Genomic DNA, 15,000 nt, shown 5'->3' with positions numbered 1-15,000 from the left:
GAAGGGAAGGAAAGAAGGAAGGAAGGAGAGGGAGGGAAGGAAGGAAGGAAAAGGAAGAGAAGGAAGAAAGGGAAGGAAGGAAATAAAGGGAAGGAAGGAAAGAGAAGGAAGAAAGGGAAGGAAGGAAAGAAGGAAGGAAGGAGAGGGAAGGAAGGAAGGAAAAGGAAGGGAGGGAAGGAAAGGAAGGGAGGGAAGGGAAGAAGAAAGGAAGGAAAAGGAAGAGAAGGAAGAAAGGGAAGGAAGGAAATAAAGGGAAGGAAAGGGATAGAAGGAAGGAAGGGAAGGAAGGAGGGAAGGAAGGAAGGAAGGAGAGGGAGGGAAGGAAGGAAGAAAAGGAAGGAAATAAAGGGATGAAAGGGAAGGGGAGGGAGAGAGGGAGGGAAGGAAGGAAAGAAGGAAGGAGAGGGAGGGAATGAAGGAAGGAAAGGAAGAGAAGGAAGAAAAGGAAGGAAGGAAATAAAGGGAAGGAAGGGAACGGGAGGGAGGAAGGAAGGAAAGAAGGAAGGAAGGAGAGGGAGGAAGAGAGGGAAGAAAGGGAAGGAAGGAAGAAAGGGAAGGAAGGAAGGAGATGGAGGGAAGGAAGGAAAGGACAGAAGAGGAAGGAAGGAACAAAAGGACAGAAGAGGAAGGGAGGAAGGAAAGGAAGGAAGGAAAGGGAAGAAGGAAGGAAGGAAAGGATAGAAGAGGAAGGAAGGTCGGAAGGGAGGGAAGGGGAGGAAGGAAAGAAAGGGGTAGGGCTGAAAGATGACAAAGACAACGCTCTGCTCCTCCAGTTGCGCTTTTATTGCCCGGGGTTGATCTCTCAGGAGCAGCTGCTCTCCCCCCGATGCTCCCTCTTTCCAACCCTGCACCCCGTTTTCCCAGGCAGTCCCCCCCCTTCCCCAATCCCCTGGCTTGAGAGGCAGCTGAATCCGGTGTGTGTGTGGATGTGTGTGTGTGTGTGTGTGTGAGAGTTAGTGGTTAGTAGAAGTATCTTTTGCACGAGAAGAAAGTGTTAAGTGCGTAAGTCGTTTCTAATCCGCTATGGAGACACCCCACCCCCAGCCAGGGCTGTGGAGCCGGGGGGAGGAGCTTTAATCCTAATTCCAAAATGGGGGAGAGAATCGGGGTACAAAGACGGTCCCCCCCCCTTCCAGCTGAAAGAGGCGGAACGACTTCCAAGGAACCCTGGACGGCCTGGCTCGCTCGCTCGCTCCGGACCGCTTCCCGTAAAAGGCCTCTCGACGGGGGTTCTTCCAACCATTTTGGAACCCCCACACAAACCGGGATGTGCGAGCCGGACAGAAGAGGATTCAAACACCCCCTACAGAAACGAGCCACGTCGAAGCTTCGAGCCGCCAGCGTCTCACACCCAACGTTCCCGATCCACGCGGCTCGCAAAACGACGCCGAACGAGCTCCTTTGGGTCCGACGCGCTGCAAAACCCCGGGGGTTCCCGCCAACGCGGCCGCCACGATGGAGGGGAGTTTGTCATCCCCAACCCCACGGGGAGGAGGAGGAGAAGGCTGGCCAGTCTCGGGTCAAGCCAGCGTAGAGAACCCGGGTGGAGGAGGCGCCGCCTGGAACGTCCGAAGAGGCCCAGGTTGTTTTTCTTCGCCCGAAGATCGGCGCCCGCTTTGTCCTCCTCCCTCGCACGAGGGTTGTGGTTCGCCAGCGGCGGGCGTGAATGGCTGAGCAGCCGCGGGCGACTCGCAAGGTCATGGCTGCTCCCTGAGGAGAGAAAAGCCAGCGGAGAAACCGGAGTTCGTTGCAGGAAGCAAAGATGTTTCAAACTCAGCCTCGTGGACATTCTAGTAGAAAAGGGATAAAAGCCAGCCTGAGAGACCGGAGTCCTTTGCAGGAAGCAAAGAAGTTCTATGCCCTTCAAGCCTTGGGGAAGATTCGGGAGTTTTATCCCATAAGGGATAAAAAGCCAGCTGAGAAACTGCAGCTCTTTGCAGGAAGCAAAGAAGTTCTATGCCCCCTTCAAAGCCTTGTGGAAGTTCGAATATCGGAGTTGGGGTTTGGAGACTCTTTGGGTTTGTACTATTTCTTAGTAACTTCATCTCGGGTTCTTGGCAGCCTTGCACCCCCTTGGCAAAGCTCGTTCTTATCCGGGACGATGAGTTTGAAACAGGCTTTTAACCGGGAAGGAACGGAATTCGTCCAGAATCCCTCAACGGTTTCGCTGTTCCCTCGGATTGGGGTTTGCTTCCTTGGAACCAGGTTTGGATCAGAACAACGAGGAAACGGATGAGGGAAGCACGTCCGACTCTGAAAATCGGGCGGCGGGGTGTGGAGAGCTCCGACGAATCCTTCATGCCTCCAGGGGTACGAGAAGATCTCTCGGCCGAGGGTCCCGTTCAGACGATGCGAAGAAAATCGTCGGCCGATTACCGGAAGACGTTTGTGTCACCGCAGAACGCAGTCCTTGTTCCTCCTCTCCTGCTTCCGCAACCCACCTCAAAAGTCTCGCCTTCTCACCCCCCAAAAACGTCGTCAGGCCTGGCTTCGTTTATTCTCCCCGCCTGCCTCAAAAGGCACGTTTCGTTCGTCGTCGTTGACAAGCGAGGGCCGTAGCTGGCCCACGAACGCGCCGACGGGGCCCGCTTACAGCTCGGTGCAGGTGACGGGAGTCAGCCCGTGGATCAGGAGTGTGGGCCCCAGGCCGCGGTGAGGATCTCCAGCTGCTCCAGGTAGCGCTCGTACTGGGAGGTGTCGGCGGGAGGGCGCGGCAGGTAGAGGAAACGCACGGCCGTCTGCCCGCCTTGCTTCCGCAGCAGCTCGTTGACCGACCTCAAGTACTCATCGGTCACGCGGAAGGTGGCCGCGTTGAGGAAGGTTTCCCCCGCGCGCGTCTCCCGGCGGGAGGACTCTCCGGGACCTCCCGCCTCCCGTGACCGCAGGGACGGTGGCCACCTGGTCCCAGGTGACGATCTTGATGGTGGCTTTGATCCTCAGCTTGGTCAGGAGCTCCCGTAGCTTCTCCTCCTTGCTCCCCCAGCCCCCGTCCCCGGATTCCACGCAGATGAAGAGCCGCAACCGGGCCCCCTTCCAGGAGTTGACCATGGTGAGGATGCAGGCCATCTGGAGGAGGAAGAGGCTGCAGATGTCCACGTAGGTGGGCGTGTCGGGCGGAGGAGGTTGAGGGGCCAGACGTCGATGTAGCGGCCTTCCAGGCGCTTCTTGGACGCCGAGGAAGAGAGCAGGTCCCTGTCGAGGAGGTGGAAGTAGCGGGCCAGGCAGACGTTCTTGTGCATCTTCACCGCGTCCGAGACGATGGCCACGTACTCGGAGGGCTTCAGCGCCCGCTGGTTGGCCGTCACCCGTACGGGAGGGAAGTGGGCTTGCAAGGCCGGCAAGTCCACCCCAAACTCGTCGTTCTCCCGAGCTTGGCTGAAGGCCGGATCCTCCAGGAAGTAATCCTCGGGCACCGAGTCATCGTAGAAACCCAGGACCAGGGTGTTGGGCTTCATCCCGCCTGCGGACGAAAAAGAAGGCCCGCAAACCACGTCAAGGCAGCCCCCAAGTGGGTTCCCGAAAGGGAGAGGACCAACTGGGCTCCCCTCCCTTCCCCCCACCCCAGAGTAGATGAAGACACAGCATGCGGACCGGGATGGATAACCCCGCCAATATTTTGGTCTGCGGAACGAGGACAACGTGGCTTATTGTGGCAATGAGTTGGAGACTAGGAGACTGGGAGTTCTAGTCCAGCATTAGGCCCAAAAGTTGGCTGGCTAACTTTGGACCAATCACTAGGAGACTGGGAGTTCTAGTCCAGCATTAGGCCCAAAAACTGGCTGGCTAACTTTGGACCTGGCTGGTTTGTATTGCTTTTTCCCCCTCTCCTTCTCGTAACTGTTTGTGGGGGAGTTTTTTTGTCTTCCCTCAAGAGCTTGGACGCAAAGTGAAGCAATTAAAAGGGGCTTCACCCGTTCACGTTTCTCCCTTATCCTCTCTTCCTCCACGTGTGCCCCTTTAGGGTTAATTTCTCGGCACGCCCTCCGTTCCCAAGAAGGCCCACCTCCAATCGAACGAGTTACTTACTCCCCAACTCCCCTGGTGGAGATATACTCTGAGGGAAGAGGAGGAGGAGGAGGAGGAGTGGAAGGTTGTGGAGTGGAAGGTTGTGGAGGAGGCCGAGGAGGGACCGAAGCCGCCGGCTGGGCAGTCAGACGAACCGGGCCCATCCCCTCTCCATCCTAGGGCACACACGGAGGAGAGGATCAGGGGGAAAAAACGTGAACGGCGTGGCCTACGGGGGAGGAAAGGGCCCTGATCTCCTTTCCTGGGCTGCAGCTGTGAGAACGGACAAACAAAGCATGGAAATATCTCTCTCGTTTAGAGTTCCTCTCTTGAGTTTGGCGTTCCTTCCCGGTGTGTGTGATCTGTGGACATTCTCCAGCCTGGTTTGTGTGTTGGCTTTCCCCCCGTCTCCTTCTCGTAACTGTTTGTGGGGGAGTTTTTTTGTCTTCCCTCAAGAGCTTGGACGCAAAGTGAAGCAATTAAAAGGGGCTTCACCCGTTCACGTTTCTCCCTTATCCTCTCTTCCTCCACGTGTGCCCCTTTAGGGTTAATTTCTCGGCACGCCCTCCGTTTCCCAAGAAGGCCAACCTCCAATCCAAGGAGTGACTTACTCCCCAACTCCCCTGGTGGAGATATACTCTGAGGGAAGAGGAGGAGGAGGAGGAGGAGTGGAAGGTTGTGGAGTGGAAGGTTGTGGAGGAGGCCGAGGAGGGACCGAAGCCGCCGGCTGGGCAGTCAGACGAACCGGGCCCATCCCCTCTCCATCCTAGGGCACACACGGAGGAGAGGATCAGGGGGAAAAACGTGAACGGCGTGGCCTACGGGGGAGGAAAGGGCCCTGATCTCCTTTCCTGGGCTGCAGCTGTGAGAACGGACATGCGTGCTGGAAACAAAGCATGGAAATATCTCTCTCGTTTAGAGTTCCTCTCTTGAGTTTGGCGTTCCTTCCCGGTGTGTGTGATCTGTGGACATTCTCCAGCCTGGTTTGTGTGTTGCCTTTTTTTCCACCCGCTTCCTTCTTGTAACTGTTTGTGGGGGTTTCCTTTGCCTTCCCTCAAGAGCTTGGAAGCAAAAACGAAGGAATTCAAAGGGGCTTCGCCGGTTTTCCGGGACTGTGTTTCTTTTGTATCCCACCCGGGGTTGTCCCAGGTGCCCTCGCTCACCTGGCACAACTCTCCGTACCCCTCCCTCCCCACCCCCGGGGTTCCTCACCGAGGCCCGTGATGCGGAGCAGGTGCTGCGTCCCCTGCCGGACGGAAGGCGACAAGGTGAGGTCCACGAAGGCCTTGATGCTCAGCTTGTCCACCAGGCTGAGCCAGAAGTTGTAGTGAGCCTGGATGGGGTCCGAGGGCATCGTGTCTGCGGGAGAGGCGACAAAAGGTGGCGCCGCCAAAAAGAAACGCAACCCTCCCTCCTCCTCCCACCCTCACCCCTCGGCGGCAGGGCCAAGGCGGTAAAAGATGCCCCAACTTCCTCTCAGGGGTGGGATTCGCCATTTTTACGAGCAGTTCCTGGGCGTGGCTAGGCGGGCGTGGCTAGGCGGGCGTGGCCAGGGGACTGGGTGGGCGTGGCTTTTATTTTTGCAGCAAACACACACACCCCTGGGCTTTTGGGCCTTCTGGGCCCAGGGATGGACCCTGGGCAAAGCAGGAAGTCAGTAGTAAGTAAGGGAGGGGAATCCCGGCCCAGCTGATCGTCCTGGTCTCCTTCCTTCCTTCCTTTCTCTCCTTCCTTCCTCCTCTTCTCCCTTCCTTCCTTCCTTCCTCCTGGGGAAGCAGTAAGACAGCGAGGGAATCCCGGCACAGCTGATCGTTGGAACAGCTGATCATCCACTCCTTCCTTCCTCCTCTCCTTCCTTCTCTTCTTCCTTCCTTCCTTCCTTCCTTTCTTCCCTTCCTCCTCCCTTCCTTCTCTCTTTCCTTCCTTCCTTCCTGCCTTCCTTCCTTCTTTCCTTCCTTCCTTCCTTCCTTCCTTCCTTCCTTCCTTCATTCCTTCCTTCCTTCCTTCCTTCCTTCCTTCCTCCTCTTCCTTCCTTCCTTCCCTTCCTCCTCCCTTCCTTCCTTCTCTTTTTCCTGACTTCCTTCATCCTCCTCTCCTTCTTTCATTCCTTCCTCCTGGGGGAAGCAGTAAGACAGCGAGGGGAATCCCGGCCCAGCTGATCGTCGGAAACAGCCGATTGTCGGGAGGGGGCGGAATACTTTACGAAGTCGAGTGTCAGGCGGGTGGGGACAAGCGAGCGACCGGCAACCGGGTTGCGGGGGCGTGGCCAGCCAGAAGTTACTACCGGGTTCGGCGGCCCACGCCAAATCCTCTGCTAACCGCTTCTCCCGAATCGGTGCGGACCGGCTGAATACGTTCACCGCCTCCACGAATTCCCGTATGCTTCTGGGGTTTGGTCTTCCTGATCCCTGCCTCCAACCGCCCACCGCCACGATCCGTGGCATCCCACGGAAGGGGAGCCCCCCAGGCCTCAATCTGTGGCCCCTACCCAGGTCCCCGATCTCCACGTGTCCCAGGACGAAGAGGCCGCCCTTCTTCAGGTGGTTGATGAACCTCATCAGCTGGGCTCCCCCGCGCGGGTTGGCCACCATCAGCAAGATCTGCGGCCGCCAGAACTTGACGTGGTCCTTCCGGATGTCGAGGAGCAACAGGTACTTCCGGACCTTTCCGGAGGTTGTGGGGGAGGGAGGGAAGGAAGGAAGAGGGGAAGAGACACCCCCTGTTAGCCCCACCAGAGACATTCCCCCCTCTCCTTCTCCGCTGGCGGTCGTTGGCTGAGCGAGACCATCGCTAAGGGAGTTTCGTCCCGTTTAGCAACAGCACATAGTGTTATATCCATGATGGTGAACCTATGGCACGCGTACCACAGGCTGCAGAGGCTTCCTCAGGCCTCCGAGAGGGCGAAAATGGCCTCCCCAGGCTCCGGAGGCCGAAAAACGGGCCTTCCAGGAATACCAAAAGTGCCGAAATGGGCCTGTTTTTCGGCCTCCCAAGGCTGCAGAAACTTCCTCAGGCCTCCAAGAGGGCGAAACGGCCTCCCCAGGCTCCGGAGGCTGAAAAACGGGCCTTCTGGAAATACCAAAAGTGCCAAAATGGGCCCGTTTACGGATTCCCAAGGCTGCAGAGGCTTCCCTCACGCCTTCGAGAGGACGAAACGGCCTCCCCAGGCTCCAGAGGCCGATAAACGGGCCTTCCAGGAATACCAAAAGTGCCGAAATGGGCCCGTTTACGGATTCCCGAGGCTGCAGAGGCTTCCCTCAGGCCTCCGAGAGGCCGAAAAACAGGCCTTCTGGAAATACCCAGTGCCAAACGGGCCCGCTTTTCGGCCTCTCGAGGCTGCAGGTTCCCTCAGGCCTCTGAGAGGGCGAAAATGGCCTCTCCCAGGCTCCCGAGGCTGAAAAACGGGCCTTCTGGAAATACCCAAAGTGCCAAAATGGGCCCGTTTTCGGCCTCTCGAGGCTGCAGGTTCCCTCAGGCCTCTGAGAGGGCGAAAATGGCCTCTCCCAGGCTCCCGAGGCTGAAAACGGGCCTTCTGGAAATACCAAAAGTGCCAAACGAGCCCGTTTCTCAGCCTCCCGAGGCTGCAGAGGCTTCCCCAGGCTCCGGAGGCCGAAAACGGGCCTTCTGGATATACCCAAAGTGCCGAAACGGGCCTATTTTTCGGCCTCCCGAGGCTGCAGAAACTTCCTCAGGCCTCCGAGAGGGCAAAAATGGCCTCTCCCAGGCTCCCGAGGCCGAAAAACGGGCCTTCTGGAAATACCAAAAGTGGCAAAACGGGCCCGCTTTTCGGCCTCCCGAGGCTGCAGAAACTTCCCTCAGGCCTCCAAGAGGCCGAAAAATGGGCCTTCCAGGAATACCAAAAGTGCCAAAACGGGCCCGCTTTTTCAGCCTCCTAAGGCTGCAGAAACTTCCCTCAGGCCTCCGAGAGGGCGAAAAATGGGTCTTCCAAAAATACCAAAAGTGCCGAAACGGGTCCGTTTTTCAGCCTCCCGAGGCTGCAGAGGCTTCCCTCAGGCCTCCGAGAGGGCGAAATGGCCTCCCCAGGCTCCGGATGCCGAAAAACGGGCCTTCTGGAAATACCAAAAGTGCCGAAACGGGCCCGTTTCGCCTCCCAAGGCTGCAGAAACTTCCCCTGGCCTCCAAGAGGGCGAAACGGCCTCCCCCAGGCTCTGGAGGCTGATAAACGGGCCTTCTGGAAATACCCAAAGTGCTAAAACGGGCCCGTTTTCGGCCTCCCGAGGCTGCAGAGGCTTCCCTCAGGCCCCGAGAGGGCGAAACGGCCTCCCCAGGCTCTGGAAGCCAAAAATGGGCCTTCTGGAAATACCAAAAGTGCAAAAACGGGCCCATTTTGCGGCCTCCCGAGGCTGCACAAACTTCCCTCAGGCCTCCAAGAGGCCGAAAACGGGCCTTCTGGAAATACCAAAAGTGGCAAAACGGGCCCGCTTTTTCGGCCTCCCGAGGCTGCAGAGGCTTCCCTCAGGCCTCCGAGAGGGCAAAAATGGCCTCTCCCAGGCTCCCGAGGCCGAAAAACGGGCCTTCTGGAAATACCAAAAGCGCCGAAACGGGCCTGCTTTCGCCTCCCGAGGCTGCAGAGGCTTCCTCAGGCCTCCGAGAGGCCGAAAAACAGGCCTTCTGGAAATACCCAACGTGCCAAAACGGGCCCGCTGCCTCCCGAGGCTGCAGAGGCTTCCCTCAGGCCTCCGAGAGGGCGAAGATGGATGGGTGAGATGGATGGATCCCCCGCCCGACAACCCAGTTCCCCGCGTCCTGTTTCCGTGGCACCTGGTGGAAGATGAGCGCCTGGCTGATGTAGCCCCAGGAGGAGGCCGCCGAGCGGAGGTGGATGAAGCCCAACAGGAGGAGCATGAGCCCCAGGCTCCCCGAGGCTCCCGCCGGGCTGATGAGGAACATCATCACCAGGCAAGAGATGATGCCAAGGAGGCAGGTATGCCAGGAGAAGAGCTGGAAGGTGGGCCTACGGAGATGGAAGAGAAAGAACGGATGAAAGAAAAAAAAAGAAAAAGGAAGGAAAGGAGGGAGGGAGGAAGGAAGGAAGGAAGGAAGGAAGAGGAAGGAAGAAAAAGAAAGGAAGGAAGGGGGAAAGAAAAAGAATTAAAGGAAAAAGAAGGAAAGAAGAAGGAAGGAAAAGAAAAAAAGAAAAAGAAGGGAAAGAAAGAAAGAAAAGAGAAGAAAAAGAGGGAAGGAGGGAAGAAAGAAAGAAAAGAAGGAAGTATGGAAGGGAAAAGAAAGGAAGGAAGGGGAAGGAAGGGAGAAAGAAAAAGAATTAAAGGAAAAAGAAAAAGGAAGGAAAGGAGGGAGGGAGGGAGGAAGAGGAAGGAAGAAAAAGAAAGGAAGGAAGGGGAAGGAAGGAAGGGAGAAAGAAAAAGAATTAAAGGGAAAAGGAGGAAAAAAAGGAAAGAAGGAAAAGAAAAAAATAAAAAGAAGGGAAAGAAAAAAAGAAAGAGAAGAGAAGAAAGAAAAAGAGGGAAGGAGGGAAGAAAGAAAGAAAAGAAGGAAGTATGGAAGGGAAAAGAAAGGAAGGAAGGGGAAGGAAGGAAGGGAGAAAGAAAAAGAATTAAAGGAAAAGGAAGGAAAAAAGGAAAGAAAGAAGGAAAATAAAAAAAAGAAAAAGAAGGGAAAGAAAAAAGAAAGAAAAGAAAAGAGAAGAAAGGAAGAAAAAGAGGGAAGGAGGGAAGAAAGAAAGAAAAGAAGGAAGTATGGAAGGGAAAAGGAAGGAAGGGGAAGGAAGGAAGGGAGAAAGAAAAAGAATTAAAGGAAAAAGAAGGAAAGAAAAAGGAAGGAAAAGAAAAAAAATAAAAAGGGAAAGAAAGAAAGAAAAGAGAAGAAAAAGAGGGAAGGAGGGAAGAAAGAAAGAAAAGAAGGAAGTATGGAAGGGAAAAGAAAGGAAGGAAGGGGAAGGAAGGAAGGGAGAAAGAAAAAGAATTAAAGGAAAAAGAAGGAAAGAAGGAAGGAAAGAAGGAAAAGAAAAAAAAAAAAAGACGGGAAAGAAAAAGAAAGAAAAGAGAAGAAAGAAAAAGAGGGAAGGAGGGAAGAAAGAAAGAAAAGAAGGAAGTATGGAAGGGAAAAGAAAGGAAGGAAGGGGAAGGAAGGAAGGGAGAAAGAAAAAGAATTAAAGGGAAAAAAAGGAAAAAGAAAGAAGGAAGAGAAAAAAATAAAAAGAAGGGAAAGAAAAAGAAAGAAAAGAAGAAAGAAAAAGAAGGAAGGAGGGAAGAAAGAAAGAAAAGAGGGAAGTATGGAAGGGAAAAGAAAGAAGGAAGGGGAAGGAAGGAAGGGAGAAAGAAAAAGAATTAAAGGAAAAAGAAGGAAAGAAGGAAGGAAAAGAAAAAAAGAAAAAGAAGGGAAAGAAAAAAGAAAGAAAAGAAGAAAGAAAAAGGGAAGGAGGGAAGAAAGAAAGAAAAGAAGGAAGTATGGAAGGGAAAAGAAAGAAAGGAGGAAAAAAAGAATGAAGAAAAGAAAGAAGAACAAAAAAAAGGAAGGAAAAAGAAAGAAAGGACACAGGAAAAGAAAAAGGAAGAAGGGAAAGAAAAGAAAAAAAAGAAAGAAAGAAAAAGAAAGAGGGAGGGAGGGAAGAAAGAAAGGAAGGACAGAAGGAAGGAAAAGAAAGGACAGGAAAAAGAAGAAAGGAAGGGAAGAACAAAAAGGAGAGAAAGGAAGAAAAAAGAGAGAGAGAGAAAGGAGGAAGAGAGAGAGAGAGAGAGAGAGGGAGGGAGGAAGAGAGATGGATGTCGCTGACAAGGTCCCTCCCTCCCCATCCCTTCTGGGACTCAGCTGAACCCACAGATCCCCCGCCCCTCCCGGTTGTGCGCCCTCCCCTTCCTCCCTCCTGGGAAGCCACACCCACCGGAAGTTGGGGCGGAGGCCCACTCCAGGGCCAGGCAGGCCAGGTCTACGGCGGCGTAAGCGACCAGGTAGAAGACGGTGACGATCCCGGCGATGGTGTTGAGTTTCCCCACCAGGAGCACCAACTGGGGAAGGCGGAGCTCGTTCAAAGGGGGGAGGGGAGGAGGACCCGGGAAAACCCACCCCAGCCCCTCCCAGGTGGGGGCCCCACCTTCCACCCAGGACAGCTCCGCCCCCGACCACCTGGCTCACAGGTACGGCCATCCCTGTAGGGCCAGGAGGCGGGACGAGCCACTGGAGCCGAGAACGGGACAAGGGATCGGCGCATAAGTTTTTTTGAAGTTTGGCTCGAGGATCGCAGTACAAATTAGGCGATTGCTGGAATCCTGACACTTTAGGTCTTATAGGGAGGAGACCTTACCTGCGCGAGGCCCCAGGTGTAGAGGACGGCCACCCAGGGGTTGCCTCCTCGGGAGACAATCTTGGCCGGAGCCAGGACAAGCCCTGCGGACGGGGGGAGGGGGAGAGAGAGAAAGCGGCGTTCACTGGACCTCCTGGCCAGGAGGAGGGGAGGGGCTGCCGAGGGCGGGCGGCCATTTCGCTCACCGAACAGGTCGTCCTTGGCCAAGGCGTGAAGGATGCGGGAAGCGCCGATCAGGTTGCTCATGGAAGCCGAAGCGAGGCGGAGTAGATCCCCATCAGGACGAAAGGCGGCCAGACGTTGATGGACCGGAAGAAGCCGTAGTCGCCCTTCAGGAGGGCCCTGGTGGGGAGGGGGGAACCAATGGGGAGGGAGGGGAGGCTCAGGCTTGAGGGGTGGGATTCAGCCATGTTCGGGCCGGGTTCAGGCAAACCGGAAGTTCAATTGACGTTCTGGTTCGCCGAACCAGGAGTTGAACCGACGAGCTGGCGCCGCCCACCCCTTCTCCTCCTAGGAGGCCCATTTTGGATGCAGGGATGTGCGGGGTGCACGCGGAGGCTCTGGGAGGGTGAAAAATGCCCCTCCCGGAAGTTCCGGAAGTCCAGAAATGGCCGGAGGCCTTTCCCAGAGGCCTGAGGGAAGCCTCCGGACTCTGGGGAAGGCCTGAGGGAAGCCTCCGGATTCTGGGGAAGGTGAAAAACAGGCCTCCCAGAAGTTCCGGAAGTCCGGAAACGGGCCTGTCCCGCTCCGGAGGCCTTTCCCAGAGGCCTGAGGGAAGCCTCCGGATTCTGGGGAAGGTGAAAACCAGCCCTCCCAGAAGTTCTGGAAGTCTAAAAATGGGCCTGTCTGCCTTCCAGAGGCCTGAGGGAAGCCTCCGGACTCTGGGGAAGGCGAAAACGGCCCTCCCAGAAGTCTAAAAATGGGCCTGTCTGGCTTCCAGAGGGCTTTCCCAGAGGCCCGAGGGAAGCCTCCGGACTCTGGGGAAGGCGAAAAATGGCCTTCCTGGAAGTTCCGGTAGGCCATGCCCACCAGAGGCCCAAGGGAAGCCTCTGGACTCTGGGGAAGGTGAAAACTAGCCCTCCCAGAAGTTCTGGAAGTCTAAAAATGGGCCTGTCTGGCTTCCGGAGGGCTTTCCCAGAAGCCTGAGGGAAGCCTCCGGACTCTGGGAAAGGCGAAAAACGGCCCCCAGTAGTTCGGAAACGGGCCTGTTTCTGGCTTCCGGAGGCCCTCCAGAGCCCGGGGTTGGCCCTTTCCTCCCCAGAGGCCTGAGGGAAGCCTCTGGACTCTGGGGAAGGCGAAAACGGCCCTCCTGGAAGTTCTGGTAGGCCATGCCCACCAGAGGCCCGAGGAAGCCTCCGGACTCTGGGAAAAGCAAAAAACGGCCCCCGGTAGTCCGCAAATGGGCCTGTTTCTGGCTTCCGGAGGCCCTCCAGAGCCTGGGGTTGGCCCTCCCCCCCGAAGTGTGAGGGAAGCCTCCGGACTGTGGGGAAGGCGTAAAACAGCCCTCCTGGAAGGGCCGAGAACCGGTTGCTGGGATTTTTGAATCCCACCCCTGGTCAGCCTCTCCTCTGCCAGCAATCCTCCACCTGACAAGGCCCACCTGGAGACACGGCTCCCCCAATTCTTCAAGCTACTATGTGTGTGTGTGTGTGTGTGTGTGTGTCACCTTCTGGGTCACCTGTAGCCACTCACCTCTCACAGGTGAAGCTGGACATGAAGAAAAGGAAGAAGTAGATGACGAAGGTGTACAGGACCGCCACAATCGTCCCCTTGGGGATGGAGGCGCTGGCGTTCCTCAGCTCCCCTGCGAGAATCGACGGAGTTACCTTCCCGTCTCCCCGACGGAAGCTCTCCTAGGACCCCCCCCTCCTCCTCCGAGCCCTTCCCCGGGGGGCCTTTCCAGGCCTCCTCACCTGACATGTTGGAGCCGGCCATGATGCCGGTGCAGCCGTTGAACATGACGGCAAAGACGGTGGCGAAAGACATCATGTTGTTGGTGGTGTAGTCCAGCGAGTACATGGCTACGGGGGCGGGGGAAGAGTCAGGCGGTCACCGGATGGCCCGGCTACCTCCAACCCACAGCTGCCCACAACCCTCTTTTCCTTTCTCTGGGCAACTGAACGGAGCAAGCAGAATGTTTTCATGGCCGGGCGCCTTTCCCCGTTGCCGATGAGGAGTTCTGTTCGGCAGATTATATTCCCAGTGAGAGAAATATTCTACCTAGGATCGTAGTCCCAGCCTCCCGCTCGGGAAGCAGGAGCTCCAACTTCTAGCCCACCGCCCTACGCCCGTCCCCTGTGGCCTCTTGGCTTCGTCCTCCTCGCCCACCTGGTTGGAAGCCCCCCGCCCGCCTACCGTACAGGTTGTCCCTGAGGGTGGAGACGTTGAAGCCCGTGAAGGAGGCGTTGAAGGTCTGGTTGCCGCCGTGAGAGACGGCGATCTCCCGAGGGGAGACGGTGAAGAAGCTGACGAAGATGGTGACCAGGACCAGGTTGACCAGGAGGAAGATGAAGAAGGCCGCCCGGGTGTAGATCTGGGCGCCCACCAGGCACACCAACAGGCAGAGGAGGAGCACCAGAGAGCTGTAGAGGAAGCTGTACAGGTAGCCCTGAGGGAGCGTCTTGAGGCCCGGCGGCTCCGAGCCATCTGGGCCCCGGAGGAGGAAGAGGAGAAAGAGAGAGAGAGAGAGAAAAGGGGGAGGGGGCTTCAGCGGGAGAGCCACACCCTTGTCCGGAGCAGAACTGGACGGACAACCTGCCGACTCCCCTCCCCGCTCTCCGCCCACCTGCTCCGAAGACATCCAAGATGGCTTCCACCAGCCCGAGAACGTAAACCCCGCAGGCACAGACGTTGGCCAGGTAGAACATGAGGCCGATGCTTCCCCCGAACTCGGGGCCCAGAGTCCGGCTGATCATGACTAGGGGACGGCAGGGGGGAAGGCGGGAGTTAAGGAAAATGAAAAGAATACACAAACACACACAGACACAGACACACAAACACTCTTGACGGAGTGCACCAAATGGTCACCCCCATCGAGACGAAATGGAGACCCCGGATTTGAGGGTATCTTTTTGAAGCTTGAACCGACCGGTGGAATTAGTTGCTTCCTGCAAAAGCTCCCCTCCCGTTCGCTTCCTCTTTTAGGTCCTACGGGAAGGGCCAATCCCTCCGAAATGTGGGCCTTACTCCTGAGTCGACCCAGCTTTCTCAATCGTCCTTGTCTTCTGGTAGTTGTTCTGACCCACGCTTTCCGAGACTGTAATTACACCCACGCTTCTTTTCACGAAACAAGCCTGGTTTTTATTGCAAACACGGGGGAATTATTTTCATTCCCAGCCGGGAATGAATCTCAAAACACTTCCTCGAGATAAGCACCCGCCTTTCTCTCCTTTGAATGGCTGCTAACAACTAAAGTGCCAAATGACCTATTAAAAAAAAAAAAAAGCCAACCGAAGGACAAACTCCACACAGAGCTTCCAGGATGAATCTGAACAGAGCGAACAACCTTGCTTCCTGCCAAGGTTTCATCCCCTTGGCCTGACTTTTATCCCTTAGGGCACTGCCAATAACCAGAAGTGTCCAATGAACTAGGGGGAAACCCACCGAAGTACAAAGAGCTTCAAGGAAGAACCTGAACCGAACGAACGACCTTGCTTCCTGCAAAGAGTTCGTCGTTGAGGGCTGACTTTTATCCCTTATGCGAGGAGCGATCA

General features: G+C 56.0%; 1 protein-coding gene across 1 annotated transcript in view; it reads right to left on the bottom strand.

The window, feature by feature from the left end:
- Positions 1-2,494: 2,494 nt before the first annotated feature.
- SLC12A9 (solute carrier family 12 member 9) overlaps positions 2,495-15,000 on the bottom strand; it is a 19,732-nt gene continuing 7,226 nt past the window's right edge. Inside the window, 16 exon segments of the mRNA XM_087946833.1 lie at positions 2,495-2,648; positions 2,651-2,886; positions 2,888-3,110; positions 3,113-3,460; positions 5,218-5,364; positions 6,494-6,668; positions 8,788-8,980; positions 10,864-10,991; positions 11,288-11,370; positions 11,473-11,544; positions 11,547-11,629; positions 12,980-13,091; positions 13,201-13,308; positions 13,643-13,933; positions 14,073-14,204; positions 14,399-14,408. Of these exon segments, the coding sequence (XP_087802959.1) occupies positions 2,590-2,648; positions 2,651-2,886; positions 2,888-3,110; positions 3,113-3,460; positions 5,218-5,364; positions 6,494-6,668; positions 8,788-8,980; positions 10,864-10,991; positions 11,288-11,370; positions 11,473-11,544; positions 11,547-11,629; positions 12,980-13,091; positions 13,201-13,308; positions 13,643-13,933; positions 14,073-14,204; positions 14,399-14,408 (2,400 nt within the window). The 3' untranslated portion in view covers positions 2,495-2,589.

Source organism: Notechis scutatus, chromosome Z (genome assembly GCF_049901735.1).
Source record: "Notechis scutatus isolate UNSWTSFEM ecotype Mainland chromosome Z, rNotScu1.2, whole genome shotgun sequence".
In the NCBI taxonomy this organism is placed as follows: domain Eukaryota; kingdom Metazoa; phylum Chordata; class Lepidosauria; order Squamata; family Elapidae; genus Notechis; species Notechis scutatus.
The sequence above is the reverse complement of the archived record's forward strand: the minus strand, read 5'-3'. Positions and strand labels throughout refer to the sequence as shown.